This window comes from Macaca thibetana, chromosome 8, assembly GCF_024542745.1.
Source record: "Macaca thibetana thibetana isolate TM-01 chromosome 8, ASM2454274v1, whole genome shotgun sequence".
In the NCBI taxonomy this organism is placed as follows: Eukaryota; Metazoa; Chordata; class Mammalia; order Primates; family Cercopithecidae; genus Macaca; species Macaca thibetana.
Window position 1 is genome coordinate 13,051,127 of NC_065585.1, and position 17,588 is coordinate 13,068,714.

At 42.0% G+C, this 17,588-nt stretch overlaps 1 protein-coding gene across 1 annotated transcript in view; it reads left to right on the top strand.

The window, feature by feature from the left end:
- The window catches only part of HHLA1 (HERV-H LTR-associating 1), a 45,181-nt gene that overhangs the window by 19,521 nt on the left and 8,072 nt on the right, over positions 1-17,588 (top strand). The window contains exons 8-15 of the mRNA XM_050801600.1: positions 1,944-2,027; positions 3,650-3,706; positions 3,812-3,898; positions 5,935-6,183; positions 9,041-9,286; positions 10,472-10,540; positions 10,908-10,982; positions 15,528-15,681. Of these exons, the coding sequence (XP_050657557.1) occupies positions 1,944-2,027; positions 3,650-3,706; positions 3,812-3,898; positions 5,935-6,183; positions 9,041-9,286; positions 10,472-10,540; positions 10,908-10,982; positions 15,528-15,681 (1,021 nt within the window). The remainder of the gene's footprint in view (positions 1-1,943; positions 2,028-3,649; positions 3,707-3,811; positions 3,899-5,934; positions 6,184-9,040; positions 9,287-10,471; positions 10,541-10,907; positions 10,983-15,527; positions 15,682-17,588) is intronic.

The following is a 17,588-nucleotide window of genomic DNA, read 5'->3' on the forward strand; positions in this document are numbered from 1 at the left end:
AAACAGATTGTGAAAACAGTTATAAAGGGAGAATTGACAAAATGCATTGAGCAAGAGGTTTCATGAGTGGTGGTAAGAATACTGGGAATAATGGAAGCTTCAGCCCAAGGCAGACCTCAGCTGAAATCCAAGCTCTGCCACGTACTCTGAAACTTTGGACAAGTTACATCATGTCTCTGAGCCTTGGGCAAAACCTGGACTCCATGTTTTGTGTGTGGCTTCAAAGCCCTGCTCATAGCTTCTATGCAAGATTAATAATGACTTCCAAGTTGCATTTTATTGGTCTGTTTATGAATCTTTCTTCCCCACTAACCTCAGCTTCTTCTGTATGTCTTACACAACTCTCCAGTACCTAGTAAGTGTATGGCACACTGCTAATGCCCAATGAATATTTATTAGATAAATGGAGTAATAAACAAAGGAGAATTTTTAGAAGCAGGAAGAAAATATATGGAATGACTAAGAGATAATACCCTTCCTCAGTTTCCACAATTGACTAAGAACAGACTGGTCTAAAGAGACAGAGAAGGAGTCCAAGGCAGGTGGATCACAAGGTCAGGAGATCAAGACCATCCTGGCTAACACGGTGAAACCCTGTTTCTACTAAAAATATTTAAAAATTAGCCGGGTGTGGTGGGGGACCCCTGTAGTCCCAGCTACTTGGGAGGCTGAGGTAGGAGAATGGCGTGAACCTGGGAGGTGGAGCTTGCAGTAAGCCAAGATTGTACCACTGCACTGCAGCCTGGGCGACACAGCGAGACTCAGTTTCAAAAAAAAAAAAAAAAAAAAGACAGAGAAAGAGGGTGCCCATGTTTGCTTACCTTCTGCATATATAGGTGTCTATATGTGCATAGGTATACTATATACTGCATAGGTGTTCTCCCTCCAGGAGGTTAAAATGTGCCTGTACAGATGTAGTAAGAGCACCTCATGGCTTTGGTTCTTACATAGTAGTGCCCATCATCTGTTGGTCTTGGCTACACATTCCACTAATTGTCACATAACAGTTTCCTACCTCTCATGGTTCTGTATTTTCAAGTTAGCTTGCTCCTGCCCAAACACATGATCCCACCAATAAGTGAAAGGAGCATTTACACAGTATGATGGGAAATCATCCATTGGACCCAAGAAGCTTCCTCTCTAGAAAATGACTGGGGCTCCTCAAACACATTCGCCTTGTTTAGAAGTCAAGAATGTGTTGGATCGTGGAAAGCCATAAATGAACAAAGAAGGAGATGGCAACTGTTTGACTAGAATAATATTAGGAATTTTCACAGTCAATGGTGCCCACCATGTCAGGCAACGGCCCTGTTCAAACTCAGCTGAGAAAGAAAGTTCACAACGATTCCATAACCTGAAATGCTGAAATAATTATCTCAGACACCACTCCCCACCACCACCACCACCATGAGTCCCCTTAAAAAGGGGGCAGAAGGAAAGATTCCTGGTGATAATTTTATAAAGTGTCTTGTCTCTATTGTTCGTACTTTATAATCCACCAGTAAATTTCACATTGCACTTTCATTTTCCAACTCCCAAGTCTGTAAATTTACCTTACTTGTCTGAGGGGCTCTTCCTATCAGATGGAGTTGGTATTCTAAAAACGATTAGGTAAAACAATGGGGAAACCCCCCCCAGAAAGACCATTATTCAACAATGTGGTCCTTCTTAGCTCTTAGATGTTAGTAGAGAAGGGGTTGGGAGAGAGAATGATAAAAGAAGAAAGAGGATTTTAACAGTGGATCCAAAGTTTACCTCTGGCCTGAAATCAAGACTTTTCCTTTTTTAGAATTAGTAGTATTTCTCTATACCATTGTTGATATTCCTCAATACACTAAACTAAATCAAACTTGTAAAATCTACTCTGAAAAATCCACATACAGTATACTTTTCTCCTTTTGTCTCTGAAGCAGAAATTTAAACCTCCTAAATTTGTCTTGCAGATTTTACAGCTCTACTGGTAGATATCATTGGAAATTCCACCAGCTACCTCACAGAGATTTTTAAGTCAACCTCCATCCTCTCAGGTGTGTTCGTCTTGCAAACACTTTGGTAATTTTGAGGTTTAGCATCTGTTGTGGTAGATAATCAAGCATAGTATGTTCCTCACTCCAACCCCTGCCATAGGTTAGGCTGGCAGAAACCTTCATGTAATCTTTATTTAGATAATCAGTGTGGTCCAGTTTCCACACCAATAAATACACCAATATTTAAGTCTTCATATTTTTGGGATCCATAAAATTGGAGGAAGAATCCAAAGCTCAAAAGTTAAGGGAATGTAGGCAGACTCAAGAAAACATCTTCTGATGGGTCAATATACCCCCATTTTAAGGAGGACAAAACTGAGATCCAGAGAGGTTGAATATTTTACTCAAATTTGGTGCCAGAATTCAGATTTAAATCTATATGGAGCCTAAGCCCATGTTTAGAGTACAGTTAAGAAACATACGCCTCTTTTATAAGGTGGTTTCATGTAACCCCCCAGGAAAATCACATTTCCTTAGGGACCCACTTTGAAAAGCAAGGATCATTCAACAGTCCAACAATTGGTCTCAGCAGAAAGATGGTGTGATGCACTGTGGAGCAGCTACTGTTTTAAAAGCAGGAGGAAGGGAGAAAGAGAAATAGTAACAGCTACCATTAGGTGTCAGATAATATTCTAAGGGCTTTCCATGTATTCTTGCATTGGATCCTCACTACAACCTTTTGGGGCAGCTACTATATTTATCCCTATTTGACAGGTGAGGAAACTGTCACAGAGGGGTTAAGTAGATTGCTCAAAGTCACTCTGCAGAAGCAGAATTCTAAACCAAGAGGTCTGGCTCTTAGCCTGTGCTCTTACGTTACTATGCTAATGTATATAATAATAGTAATACATTAATAATAACAATAATGATTACTCTAGCTACCATGCTCTTCTATCTGCTGGGCACCATACCTAGTGCTTCACTCCCATTATCTCCTTGGATTTTCCTGTAATCCTATGAGAGACATGCAACCCCATGTCCACAGTTCTTTAGGCAGCATCGTCAGAGAAAAGTATATTTAGGAATTCAGAAGTTTTCAGGCTTTTGAAGATCTAATGGTGTGACCACACCATACCTGATGTAACCTCTCCAACAGCATCCAGAGAAGCCCAGTATAATCAAACACGTTAATGGTAATTTGGCAAAATGTTCAGCCCTTTACACTAAGTAGGATCGATAAAGACTATCATAGCCTCGTATTTTTCAAGTTTTGATACCAAACTCACACAAAACATGCTGCCTTACAGAGATTTGGGGATTTGGGAATTACAAATAAGGGATTGTGGGATTTGAATTTTCTCCATTTTATAAAGGGGTAAACTGAGTCCTGAAGAGGTCAAGCAGTTCATTCTTGTTTGCATAGCTAGTAAGTGGCAGAGCTGATGTTGTAACTGTGGAAGCTGACCTCAGAGGCTCTGCCCTTAGCCACTACAACATCCCCCAAACCCAGCCAAATAAAATTAAGAAATCGGAAAATCAGGACTGCCTTAAGAGTAAAGAGTCAGCCTTATTTTCCTGTATTATCCTAAGTTAGGTACTTTTAGCTTAATTTTCATTTCAATCAAAGATTTACAGCTTCAAACCCATTGCCAAGTCTTATTGTGTACTGGTTTGTCTTACAGTGAGTCAAAGCAATGCATCAGATTGCATCTTCATCTGTGTGATGGCAGGAAAGTCAGGTAAACCACTAGACATTCTTTGACAAGCTCTCTGGGCTGAGAAATAGACAAAACTGTCCAACAGATGAAACCCAAGATCTGATGCTGTTGGTGTAATTTTTGCAGGAAGGAATCTTTCTGACTTCTGGGAGATGGAGGAAAAATACCCCATTATCAATTACACATTTACCAGCGGCATGTCTGGTGTGCTGGGTGAGTACCAACCTCCCAAACTCCTCCCATAGACTCTCCAGACCAGGGTCCCGCCTAGCACACTAGCAACTGAAAGCTGCCCTCAGGTGTTGTGTTTAGCTACACTGTTAAAAATCAGAGAACTTCGCCATTTTAAAAAAAATGAATTTCTGGATTCTCTTGCAACAGGTCTGGCAATTCTAGATCCTCCCCCCAACACATGGCAATAAGGAACTGGAACTGAGTAGCTGCCACCCTCATTCCCACACTAGGAAGGGCACCTTTTCCCTCTTTTCCATAGTCCTCTCTGCCCCCTATTGCCTTGCACGTTTTTTCGCATATTAACTACTTGGTTTTTGTAGACATTTGAATTTGTGACTCTGTGCTGGGGACCTGGCCACTCTGTAATATCCAGTCCCTACCCAACCATGACCCACCTTCATGCCCCTCTGTGCCAAAATGGTCATGCTGTTGTCTCCTTCTGAAACTTCTTCCCTACTTTTCCATATTTCAGAACCCTATTTGCCTGTTAATTGCAGCTTAGATACTACTTCCTCTTTTTAAAATATCCCCCAATCAAAGTCAGTCTTCATCTTCTACCGTCCCATAACACAGCACTTGCGTGTCATTTGGACTCTATGTTACTCCCGGTTGCGACACAGTTGACGTTTCTATGTGTGTCTCAATGAATGGAACTGGAAGGTAGAAGAAGTAGTTTCCTTCAGCCTCACAGCCTGCCTTCCCCTTGGTGCCTCGCACATAGTAGGCTCTTCATCACTTTCTCTTGAAGTGCAATGAAGGATGCAGTAAATCTGCAGCTCCACTTCAGGGGACACTTTGCTTTATATTTATTGTAGGGCTTCTTTTGATTATGGTGTAGAAGGAATCTCAATTTGTGTGGGACAATACTACTTGATAAGAAGATGAAATGGGCAGTTGGTAGAATGACTTCACCTGCCCCATTCTCAGTACAGATCTTAGAGTTGAGTCCATCTCCTTTATTTGGAGAGTCTTTCTATGACATTCCCAACCCCCACCCCTCTCTCCCACACACACACCAGTCTCAATTAATTCTCCCACTTTGTGCTCCTTCAACAAGAACAAATGCCTAGGAAGAGAGAACATATTTACAAGCTGATGCTAAAGCTGATGTGCCTGAAAGCAAGTACCCTGGCTGGGTGATAGTTTGGCTGGATGTACTTAGCCCCATGTCTGGTTGATCTGGGAGCAAGGCTCAGGCTGGTGTTGCACGCAGGGTGTTAATGGGCCCAGAAGTAGGGCAGAGAGAGGAAATGAGGCTGCAAGGCCACTCCTGTAATTAGACAATTCTCATTCTACATGCATTCAGGGGAGGTGGGGGCCAAAATCCAACACAGGCTCTGCCCACCAGACTATAGGCCAGTCTTTGTCTTCCCAGAGGAAGGGACCCTATGGGCTAATAGGAGCCTGTCATCCTCATATCCACTGCTGCCACCACTTGAGCCTTCCCTAGGGAAGATATAAGGTGAAACTAATACCTGATCCCACTTCCTTCTTTCCTTCATGGAGCAACCAAGGATGCTGGGTAGATTTCGCTCTGAATTAAGCTCTCCTGCTAACGCTGTGGGAGCCTATTTTTCAAGCTGTTTCTGTCTGGAAGCTTCTGATTCCCCCAAATTTCACTTTTGGCTTTTAGTTGTGTCCATAAGGCATACAAAGGAGACTAATTCCTCTTCCAGGGACATGTACCAGAATCCTGGAGTGGCTGAGGGCTGGAGGTGGAAGAAAGGCTCTGACAGGGATCAGGATCTGTTTAGGAAACATAGCAAATGCCTGATACTTTTAAGCTTGAGAGCTTTGCATTCTGTTCAGTGTGATTCATCACAGATTTTTTTACAAATTGATAGTTTATCTTAATTTGAATTCAAGGAGAAATACTTCTTTTGGTTTTATTTGATGCTGTTCAGAGAAAGGTTTGAATCTCCACATTCAGTATATTTGCTGTCCAATGACCTTTCCATTTTTTTATGTCCAAAGTGTCAAGCGTGTTAAAGTTACCATTGACTGCCTCCCTGAAGGTGCAGCTACCAGGGGAACTGCCAGGACTTCAAAGCCCACAACCAAAAGCCAGAAAACACTGCCAAGTACAAGCCCCCGACGCTGGGCCCAGAGCACACCCTGGGCATCTGCTCTGAGAACCTCTCCCTGGATAAAGACAGCTGCTCCTTCAGAAAGAGGGGAGACCCTGAGCACAGACAGGCCTCCTGAGCTTCCTGCCAGGGCCACGGCCACATGGGTCAGTGCCTCCCATACTCTCCCAGCCTTGGGTAAGACGCATTCTCACCCTTTCCTCCCCTTGCTGTGTCTGGCTCCTGTTCCCTTTAGGCTCGCATATATAGGCAAAATCCTTACCTCAATCCCTTCTCCATCAATGAAGTTACACTTCAGCTTACTTAAGTAACAGATCTATATGAGCCAGTATGGGTTCTACAAGATCAAGCAAAGGCAGAAAATGCCATTGCCATAATGTACTTCTTTTTTTTTTTTTTTTTTTTTTTTTTTGAGACGGAGTCTCGCTCTGTCGCCCAGGCTGGAGTGCACTGGCCGGATCTCAGCTCACTGCAAGCTCCGCCTCCCGGGTTTACGCCATTCTCCTGCCTCAGCCTCCCGAGTAGCTGGGACTACAGGCGCCCGCCACCGCGCCCAGCTAGTTTTTTGTATTTTTTAGTAGAGACGGGGTTTCACCGTGTTCGCCAGGATGGTCTCGATCTCCTGACCTCGTGATCCGCCCGTCTCAGCCTCCCAACATAATGTACTTCTAATATGTATTTTGATGACTTTTTATTCTGAAATAGTTTAAGACTCACAAAGAGTTGCAAAAATAATATACAGAGTTCCCCGGTACCCTTCACCCAGCCTCCTTCAATGCTATTGTCTTATATTATCACAGTGCATTGTGGTAAAAGTATTCATATTTCAGCAAAGCATTTAGCAATATCGCTCACGAAATTCACATGAAATGGTGAAGTCAATATTTTACGGCATGGTTAGTTCAGTCTGTAACTGGTTCGATAATGATGCCAAAAATACGTTAATGACTTGACACCAGTGGGAAAGCTGCCGCCAATGGCCTGCAGGAGGCTCCTACCTCCCCAGCATCTTGAGTACATGATCAGCAGTGTCATCGCCAAAGACACAAAGGCGTGGTTATCTTATTTTTCCTATTTGGAAATAATATAAAATGGAGGTAGCTCATCAAGAGTCAATATTTTCTCAGTGGGATCCAACAATGGACCCACTGAGACAATATTGTCATCAGAATTCATTCATTCAGTTATCAGAATTCATTCATTTATTTACTCATCAAAACACATTTCCGTCCAGACACTAGGCTAGCTGTTAAAAACACAGCTCTACAAATGTTCTCTCTCTTTCCTGAGCTCTCAGACCTAGGAGAGAGCCCAGGCAAGTGAACCAATGGTCATGATCCAGCCTACAAAGAACTATTGTACACAGAGAGCACAGAGAGGGCTCCCACCCCGGCCTAGAGGAGACACAGGCTTCCCCAAGAGACAAGAATTGATAGGTGTCAGCAGGCTAGGAAACAAGGATGACTGGGTGGTGTAGAGGAAAAGAAATCAACTCCATTAAATAGAAAAACACATTTACTGCAGAAAATTAGCACAATAGCTGGCATCATGACAATTATACAAAATCAGAAAAGTTTCCAGGATAATATGACAAAAACTTGTGATTTCTAATCACAAGAAAAAATCATAAAATGCCTACCTATAATCCTACAAGGAGAGGTGCTGGTTTTATACAAAGAAAACTATGAGATTTTAATGAGAGTAATAAAGGAGTATTTAAATAAATGAAGAAATACACCATGTTCTGGTTGAGAAATCTGAGTATTTTAAAGAAAGCAACTGTCCTCAACTTAAGTTATAAACGTAAAATCCTTCAATAGAATTCAGTTTTGTAAAACTTGAAAAAACTGACTTTAATTTCTACTATGTTAATAAACAGGTAAGAACATCCAACAATTTTTTAAAAGGCCAATGAGGGAAGATCCTTCCTTCCTTCCTTCCTTCCTTCCTTCCTTCCTTCCTTCCTTCCTTCCTTCCTTCCTTCCTTCTTTTCTTCCTTCCTTCCTTCCTTCCTTTTCTTTCTTTCTCTCTCTCTCTTTTCTTCTTTCTTTCTTTCTTTCTTTCTTTCTTTCTTTCTCTCTCTCTCTTTCTCTCTTTCTTCTTTCTTTCTTTCTTTCTTTCTTTCTTTCTCTCTCTCTCTCTCTTTCTTTCTTTCTTTCTTTCTTTCTTTCTTTCTTTCTTTCTTTCTTTTCTTTCTTTTCTTTCTTTCTTTCTCCTTTCCTTCTTTCCGTCTTTCCTTCTTTTGAGATAGACTCTTGCTCTGTTGCCCAGGTTGGAGTGCAGCGGCTCGATCTCTGCTCACTGCAACCTCCGCTTTCCAGGTTCAAGCGATTCTCCAGCCTTAGCCTCCAAGTAGCTGGGATTACAGGCACCTGCTACGATGCACAGTTAATTTTTTTGTATTTTTACTAGAGCTGGGGTTTCACCATGTTTGCCAGATTGGTCTCAGACTCTTGACCTCAAGTGATCTGCCTGCTTCTGCCTCCCAAAGTGCTGAAATTCCAGGCACGAGCCAAGGATTTGTCTTAACTAATAACAATCCTGTGATGTTGGAGGGCAGGTATTATTATTAATACTGGTATTCTCATTTTCATGAGGAGGCTAAAAGGAGTTAAGCAATTTGCCCCAAAGTTCACACTATGGAGGAGACAGAGGCACGACTAATCTGTTTGGATCTCCTCACCTCAGACCCCGCAATCTTTTCACTATGTCACATGATTAGAAATGTATTAAATCAATTTGGGAGACAGCTAACTGACCCCCAAACACACATGGCTGGAGTTCCTAGAGATTCAGAGGGGTGTGTGTGTGTGTGTGTGTGTGTGTGTGTGTGTTCATTGGTGCTTAGGAAAACAATGCTTATTTAGGTCCATTTATTTCAGTTCAGAGTAAAGTTTAAGCCCCTGGATTATCTATATTACAGGTGCACATTGCATTTGCCCTTTGATAAGGTTTCAATGTCTCGACAATTTCATATCTGAATCAAAGTGGTCAAGCATGTCAGTACCCTGTTACTATCACTTTGAATGTGCAGCTACCAGGAGGGTGGCCAGAACTCAGTGGGTGACCGTTGACAGACAGACATGGGCTTCCATATCGTCCGTGCCCTGGGCTCAGATCATCGGTGAGAAAAAACCTGGAGGGTCTCCCTGGGAAACTCGTGCTCCCCCACCGATTACTGCAGGGGCCGAGGAAGCCATGGACACTACGAGCCTTTTGGCGCCTCCTGCTGGGATAATGGCCACAACTGGCAGCCCACCCCAGGACAGCCCTACCTCAGGTAAGACAGGGTGCCCACTTCTACCTCTCCTGTTTTAAATTAAAGTTAGCATTGTCTGTTTTGATAACCTTTCTCAATTTTTGGAATATAACACACATACAGAAAACTAAGAAAACATAAGCAATATAATTAATGATCATGAAGCAAACTCTTCCTTCTCCTTTCCTTTGCCCTACCTCTTTGTTCCCATCTGTAGATGAGTGAAAGTTCCTTCTTTCATTCCCCAGTTCCTCTCTCTGTTATGTAATCCCACTCCCCGATTTCTTCTCTTTTTCCCTGTTTCATTGTCCATTAACAAGCAGTATGACAACTACAATGCATGGACCCGGGCCTGAAATTCCAGGCATGTGCCCTGCCTGCTGCTCAGCCTCCCCTTGCCCCTCCACCTTCCTGCTCTGGACTCCAGCCACAGCGCACTGCTAACTGCCCACGTCTCCTGGTCTTTATATATCCTCTTTGTTGTGCCTGCAAAGCCCACTCTCCTCCAGACCTGCTGTGCTGCTTGACTCAGAGTAGATGTCACCTGCCCCAGCTGAACTGGGTGTCCATCACCTGTGCCTCGGCTGTTTCTCAGCCTCACCTCTTTCCTTCCACTTAGCCATATGAGGGAACTTGCCTGCTGGAGCTTCTCTCTCACTCGTCTTCTACAAGGAGACTGTATTGCTGGTTTTGCCAGAGGCCAGAATCTTAACAGCAAGGATCAAGTCCTGAAGTGACCCTTAAACTAAGGCTTCATGAACATGATATGAAAATTGTTGAACTGAGCCCATACTCTCTCATGAAAATGACAGGCAATTTATCTGGAGTGGGATGGAGCAAGGTGTACACTAAGACTCAAATGAATGAGAAGCAACTCATTTTTTCTTTGCCCAGGAGCACCCACATTGGACACTTCCTGTACAACACCATCGCTCTCCCGTTCCGTGTCACCATACCTTACCAATGTTAGCTGGTTTCCAATGGTACCCATCATGCTGTATCACAGCCATGATGAAATTTTCCATTTCTTTTTTCACACTCCATTGTGGGTTCTATTTCTTACTCCTCTCTGCTTCTTAAAGCCCTACCTGGTACCTGGCTTAACCGACATTGGTTGGATAGGGCAGGATTGGTGGCCCTGGTCCTCTTCTCCCTCAGGGCCCCCTAGAAGAGATGCAGGCTTACCTCTCTCTCATCTCCTTCCAGGAGCATTCACCCATGGCACACAGACTCCGAGTCCAACCAAGGCAACAGCCCCCAGAGATCCACAAACAGGTGAGAATGCACAGCGGGAAAGAGAAACTCTATACAGAAGTGGGGGTTCGGGGGGCAGGGGATGGGAGGGGCGGGAAGCTTGGTGACAAGGGCGTGGTGGGATGGAGTACCAGTAAGCAATCTAAGCAAGTTATTGTGCTTTGTTGTTTCCTGCAGGAAAAGAGTCAGGAGAACTAGTTTATAAGCCTTGCCATGCTGCTAAATTGCCGTGTGTGGTCTTGCATAAATCACTTCCCCTTTTTTGGCTATCATTTCCCTATAGATTTCAAGAATGATTTATCTTTAAGATGTTATAAATTTCTTGCTGTGTGTATCACCCATGGTAATTCCATTCTGACTTCTGGAAGGCCATTCTTGCCCTTTGCAGGTGATCTTTCTGCAGAGTGGCCATTCACCCCTGGGGAAGAGCCAGTCCTGGTCCCAAGACCCCATCAAGTTTCAAGTGAGTACCAGTGCCCAGTTATTACTATTGCTTGTGTTTATTTTGAACAAGGTCTTGTAGTAGAATAAAGAGAGGTTTGTTTGGTACATTTAGAATCAGACTCCTGGGATTCAAATCTTAGCTCAGCCATTTACTGGTGAGGTGGCCTCCAGTACTCAACTTCCAGGATTCAGTTCCCTCAACTGTAAAGCAAGAATAATTGCAATTTTTGTGGGCACTAAAAATGCCTGTTTCTTTTTTCTCTCCCACAGGGTTTTGTATTAAGTAAGATAATGTTTGTGGAAGTGGTTTGGAAGTAAAGAGCTCTGTAGAACTTAATTCAATCAACTTTTATCGAGTGACTGTTTATTGGGCAGCATGCTGGGCACTTTGCAAACAGAAGCTGCTCTTGCAATGAGCAGGGTTGACAGCAGTGAAGGAGGAAGGAATAAAAAAGATGACTCCAAAATGCAACTTCATTTGCTGGGTGTGATGTCCTGTTGTTCTGTGTTAAGGGATACCCTACCCTTTCCATCCCTGCACAGTTAATTCTCATGGATCTAGAGAAAGACCATTTCCTGGGTCTGTAGCTCTGCTTCCAGAACTCCTGACAGAGGCTGAGGACTTGAGTTACTGTGGTTTTTGATGCATTTTTCCAGCTTTTGGACATCTCACTCTCCTCTTTTCTGTTGAGCCAGTTTCCATAAGAAAGAAATGGATACAAAGTGAGTGCTTCAAAGCTGCTTGAGTCCTCAGGCTCCTCCCACTCCTGAATACCTTTGTACACCAGCTCCTGGACCATCCAGTCATATGTCAACAGGGCATTATTAAACTGCTGGACCCTGCCCCCTCTCCTTTTTCATGTCACCTTAGATCTTCCCCAGCCTTACTCTCAGCCTGCAATGAATAGTGAATGAACCTTTCAGACACAAAGATGTGATTGTGCTACTAAGGAAATTATATCCCTTTTCTCCCAGGAGTTCTAAAGAAACACAGTGGTGCAGATGGAGGCAGTTGTGAGACCGAGTTTTAGAAAACAGGATGACTATATATATATCTATATCTATATTGGTGTCTGTTTCCATATCTATATCTATATCTGTATCTATATCCATGTGTCTATAGCTATCTGTATAGGTATATCTATCTGTCTCTCTTGTTAGCTCTATCTACTTACCTAATAGTTATTTACCATATCTATCTATCTATTAATCTACCCACTCCTCTGTCATCTGTCTAACAGATATTTATCCAAGCTATCTATCCATCCATCCTTTCATCAATCCGCCTATCCATCCATACCTATTTATCTTTCTATCTAGTTATCATTATTTCTTAACTTCTATATCATAGATATTTGCCTATCCATCTGTCATCTATCTATCTACCTATGTAGTGAAAAATACAATTGTAAATTAAAGGGATTCTGGCATTTCTCAGTAACTTATTCTGTTCATCCAAAAAAAAAATCATGCCACAGAATATTTGGCATCCACTCATTCATCCATTTAATAAATATTTATTGAGCTCCTACTGTACTGCTAGGCACTATGCGAGGCCTATTTTTACTTTCTCTTCACAATAATTCTGCAGGAGAGGCAATATCTCATTAAGGAATTATGGTGAGTTCTACATATAAAAGGAGACTACATGTGACCCCAGATCTAATTTCAAAGCTTGTGCTTATTCCACACCTCTGTGTCACCTTTCCCAAGATATACCACATGTGAAGAAAAGAAAAAAGCTGCAATTGAGAAAAAAGGTGGCTAGATTCTTAAGAGAAGTAGAAACTATGTATATCCAGAGAGGAAGAGATTACCTTCAGGTGAGGGGATGGTTCAAGAGTTTATTGATTGGGAATGTGGCATCTGAACAAGGTGCATTCTAAGCAAAGGCATAGCTCAAGCAAAGGCACTATACCTTAAAAGGACTGATGCTGAAGGTGCTGAAGGTGAGGGTAGTGTGGAATGAGGCTAGAGAGGTATCAAAGAGTAAGATTAACAGGGTTTTGTCACCAAGTCAGGGAGTGTAGAATTCTGAGGCAAGTAGAGTAATGTGATCAGATTTGTGTTGCAGAAAGATTTCTCTGACTGCAGAATGGGGAGGAACGGGAGAGGTTAGGAGCAGGGAAACTTGTGAGGTGACTGTTGTGCTAATGATGGCCAGTGATGATGGTGACTGGAAAGTGGAGGTGACTGTGTGGATAGGGAGACTTGGATGATATTTAGGAGATAGAACCCAAGAGGATGGTGGAGTGAGCACAGGAGGGAACCAAAAATCATGCCCAAGTTTGAGCAACTAAGTGGATATCCCAAGTATCATTTCCTGAGTTAGAGAAGGATGGATGGGATGGGACGGGGCAAGGGGCATGGAAATCAAGCCTTGGGAATGTTAATTATGTTCAAGCAGTGAAGTGTGATGGTTATGAGCACAGGCTTCAGAGTCAGACCTTGCTGGAGTTACTCTCTGTTGCATAACTGATACAACTGCGGAATTACTCAGACCCTCTGTGTCCTCTTCTGTATACTTCTGATGTCTACTTTACAAGATTTATGAGAATTAGATAAAATAATGTATGCAAAGATCTTAGGAGAGTGTCTGATACGTAGCAACTGCTCAATAACTGATAGAGAAAAAGTCGGGGCACATTGATCAAATTGATCAATGTTCTGGAGGGTTTATGTTCTAGTTAACTCAGAATAAAGTATTTTCTTTCTACCTTTTTAAAAAGTCGTCTGCTAACATTATGAGCCCCTTCTTCACTTAAATAAATATATTACTGGCCAGATGTGGTGGCTCACACCTGTAATACCAGCACTTTGGGAGGCTGAGGTGGGAAAATTACTTGAGCCCAGGAGTTTCAGACCAGCCTGGGCAACGTAGCAAGAAATCTCTACAAGAAACAAAAAATAAAAATAAGTAATTACTGATAAATTATAATTTTGAAAAATGTTCAAACACGACAGAATAATATTAAATGAGCACATGTCAACATGTCAAAGATATTATCGAACTCATTAAATAATGAGGAATCCAGAAAGATGTGAATATTGGTTCAATGCGAAATTTGAGGGAAAAAGATTTATGTAGTCAGTCAAAGGAATTCTCAAATGAATTGATATCCCACAGCAATAAACTCTTTTTTTTTTTTACTGGACAAAAATCAATTGCACCTCTACCAGACAAAATTCATTTACATTGCTATGGACAGAAATCATTAGCATTGCTCTTAGACAAGAATTATTTATATTGCTATCAGTTAACATCTACCTCTTGATAGTTGTAAAATCACCCATTCAATAGAAAGTCAATTAATGGTGCACAATTCTTTTTACCCAGACAGTCCCCAGAGAGTCTGCTAGACAATAACCAAAACTGCATTAAAAGAATAGTCAGTAATCCTTTTTGTTTATTTCCAGGTTTTAGATAATTTTTCCTGATAGTGATTAGTGAACCTTTGTTGGAAGGTTATTAGTAATGTTGTAATATAACCTTCTAGTCCCTAGAAAGTAAGCTCTGTGAGAGGAAGGCCCTTTTTCTTCTTATTCATTGTGGTAGCTCTAGTGGCTGTCACTAGTGCTTAGCTTGCAGTGGAGCTCAATACTGTTTTAATAAATAATAATAATAATAATTGCTATTATTTATTGTTTGTTTCATGCCAACAACTTTGCAATATGCAATATACTTTAAATAAATTGTCTCATTTAATCCTTCCAGTCATCCTATGCGATAGGGATGGGTCTTCCTATTTTCCAGTAAAGAAATGTAGGTGTACCCATAGATAGCTTTCTGAGCCTCAGTAGGTCCCAACGAGTTGGAATTTTTATTAAAACTAATTTCTTCTCTCCTTCTTTTATCTTTGGCCTTCCTTCTCCTAAAAACTAAAAATTAAACAACACTGAAAAATCTGGTTCACGGAAACATAATTAACTTTCACTTGATGGAAACAGAGAACTCACAAACTCAGAGCCTGACTCTCCAGTGACCCAGCATGCCAGTCTCATCTTTCAACCTGCCCTTCCTTCTTTCCTTCTTACACTCATATACACATGCACATGCACACACATGCTCACACACAGGCAAACACATATCCATATGCTCTCACATGCATGCACATATACACACACATGCACACACATGTACCCTGTGCACACACATGCATATACATACTTCATACCCCCATACTCAAAGTTTTCTCCAATCCCCCTCAGCAAGTCATCCCCTTACATCATGCAGAGTCATTGTATGCTCTGTCCCTGACATCAGAAATGTCCTCCACCTGATGCATTTCTGTTCAACATCTTAGATCTCTGTTTAATATTTGCTTTTCAGTGAAACTATCTCTGTTTTCCTCCAGGAACTTGATCACCACCTTCTTTCCACCTGTCTCTTAAAACTCTCACAGTAGCTTTATTGGGTAACGGTGAGGAATGCTATGTTTACCTGACTGTCTCAGAGCTACCTGAGATCAGGACAAGACTATACTCACCTGGTGCAGAGCTTAACAAAGAGAAGATGCTTGCTAAACTCTTACTGATTTGATTGGTCTGGGATTGCATCTTCTAGGGTGTCCTCAGCCGCTCTTCAAGGTGGGAGCCATGGCTGCCGCTCCGCTCACCCTGGCTATTCAGAGGCTCAATCCATGCCTGATGGAGCTGTGCCACTTCTTCCAGCAATGCCTCTGCATGGGCCAGAGGAGTCCCAGGACAGAGGACATAAGGTAACCTGGCCTAGTGGCTTCTTTTCAGGTCCAATGTTTATAGTTTTTATTTTGTGTGGCTTTTCTGCAGGCCACAAGGCAGTCAGGCAATAAGCAATCCACAGACAGGTGGCAGGGGGTACCTCAAGGAAAGGGACTCTCCAGGGAGTCCTTTACTAGACAGTCACATCCTTGAGATTCGTGATGGAATCTCATTCATAGCTGGTCCCCAGAACCAAGTGCAGTGCCTGACACAGTAAGTATAACTGAGTTTAGTTGAATTGAAGTTGGGTTGAGTTGAGTTGAATTAGAGTTGTGATGAGTTGAGATGAGTTGAGCTGTGTTGAATTGAGATGACTTGAGCTGTGATGAGTTGAGATTACTGCAGTTGTGATGAGTTGAGTTGAATTAGAGTTGTGATGAGTTGAGATGAGTTGAGCTGTGTTGAATTGAGATGACTTGAGCTGTGATGAGTTGAGATTACTGCAGTTGTGATGAGTTGAGTTGAATTAGAGTTGTGATGAGTTGAGATGAGTTGAGCTGTGTTGAATTGAGATGACTTGAGCTGTGATGAGTTGAGATTACTGCAGTTGTGATGAGTTGAGTTGAATTAGAGTTGTGATGAGTTGAGATGAGTTGAGCTGTGTTGAATTGAGATGACTTGAGCTGTGATGAGTTGAGATTACTGCAGTTGTGATGAGTTGAGTTGAATTAGAGTTGTGATGAGTTGAGATGAGTTGAGCTGTGTTGAATTGAGATGACTTGAGCTGTGATGAGTTGAGATTACTGCAGTTGTGATGAGTTGAGTTGAATTAGAGTTGTGATGAGTTGAGATGAGTTGAGCTGTGTTGAATTGAGATGACTTGAGCTGTGATGAGTTGAGATTACTGCAGTTGTGATGAGTTGAGTTGAATTAGAGTTGTGATGAGTTGAGATGAGTTGAGCTGTGTTGAATTGAGATGACTTGAGCTGTGATGAGTTGAGATTATTGCAGTTGTGATGAGTTGAGTTGAATTGAGTTGTGATGAGACAAATTGTGTTGAGATGAGTTGAGTTGAGTTGAGTTGTAATGAGTTGAGATGAGCTGAGTTGTGTTGAGTTGGGATGACTTGAGTTGTATTAAGTTGAGATGACTTGAGTTGTGATGAGTTGAGCTGTGATGAGATGAGTTGAGCTGAGTTGTAATGAGTTAAGATGAGTTGAGCTGTGTTGAGTTTAGATTAATTAAGCTATATTGAGTTGTGTTGTGTTGAGTTAAGTTGACTTGTGTCATGTCAAGTGGAATTATGCAGAGGATCTTGAGTGGTTCTTTAATCCAAATGCCCTCAGCCTGGTGAGATTTGCTAGGAGAGAATAATTAGAAGATATGTCTATCTAAATTCCAGTTCTTTCATAAATCCCTACCAATCACCCACCAGCAAAATAAGTTGGAAAACTTAAACTAAAATGCAGACCCTGTTTTATATTAAGAAGGTCTAGGCATGGACATTTTCTGTCGTACAATGCTGACATACTGTTCTTTCTTCTGGGATTTATTCTTGGCTGTAAACCCAGAACTAAATTACCTAGATGAATACTCCTGCTCCAGTGGTCTGGGTACCAATCTCTCATGTCTTTAATGTTATTTTCAAAGACTACTCTCAAGATCCATTAGCTTTTAAAATTTCTGCCTCTGAGTCTCAAGCCCAGGTGGGCAGCCATTTTCCATCACCCCTTTCCAGTTGCAATCTTTGATCCCCCAGTCAGTACGAACATTTCCTCCACTCACAGAGGGCAATAAGCAAGACCCACAGGCCCAAAGCACAGGTTTATTCTTAAAAAAACTTGCACAACAATACTTTCTGTATTGTCTAGGATAAGCCCACTTTAGGATATCTTTTACTCACTAACTTAACCAACAATGTGTATTGAGTCTCTGCTGTATATCT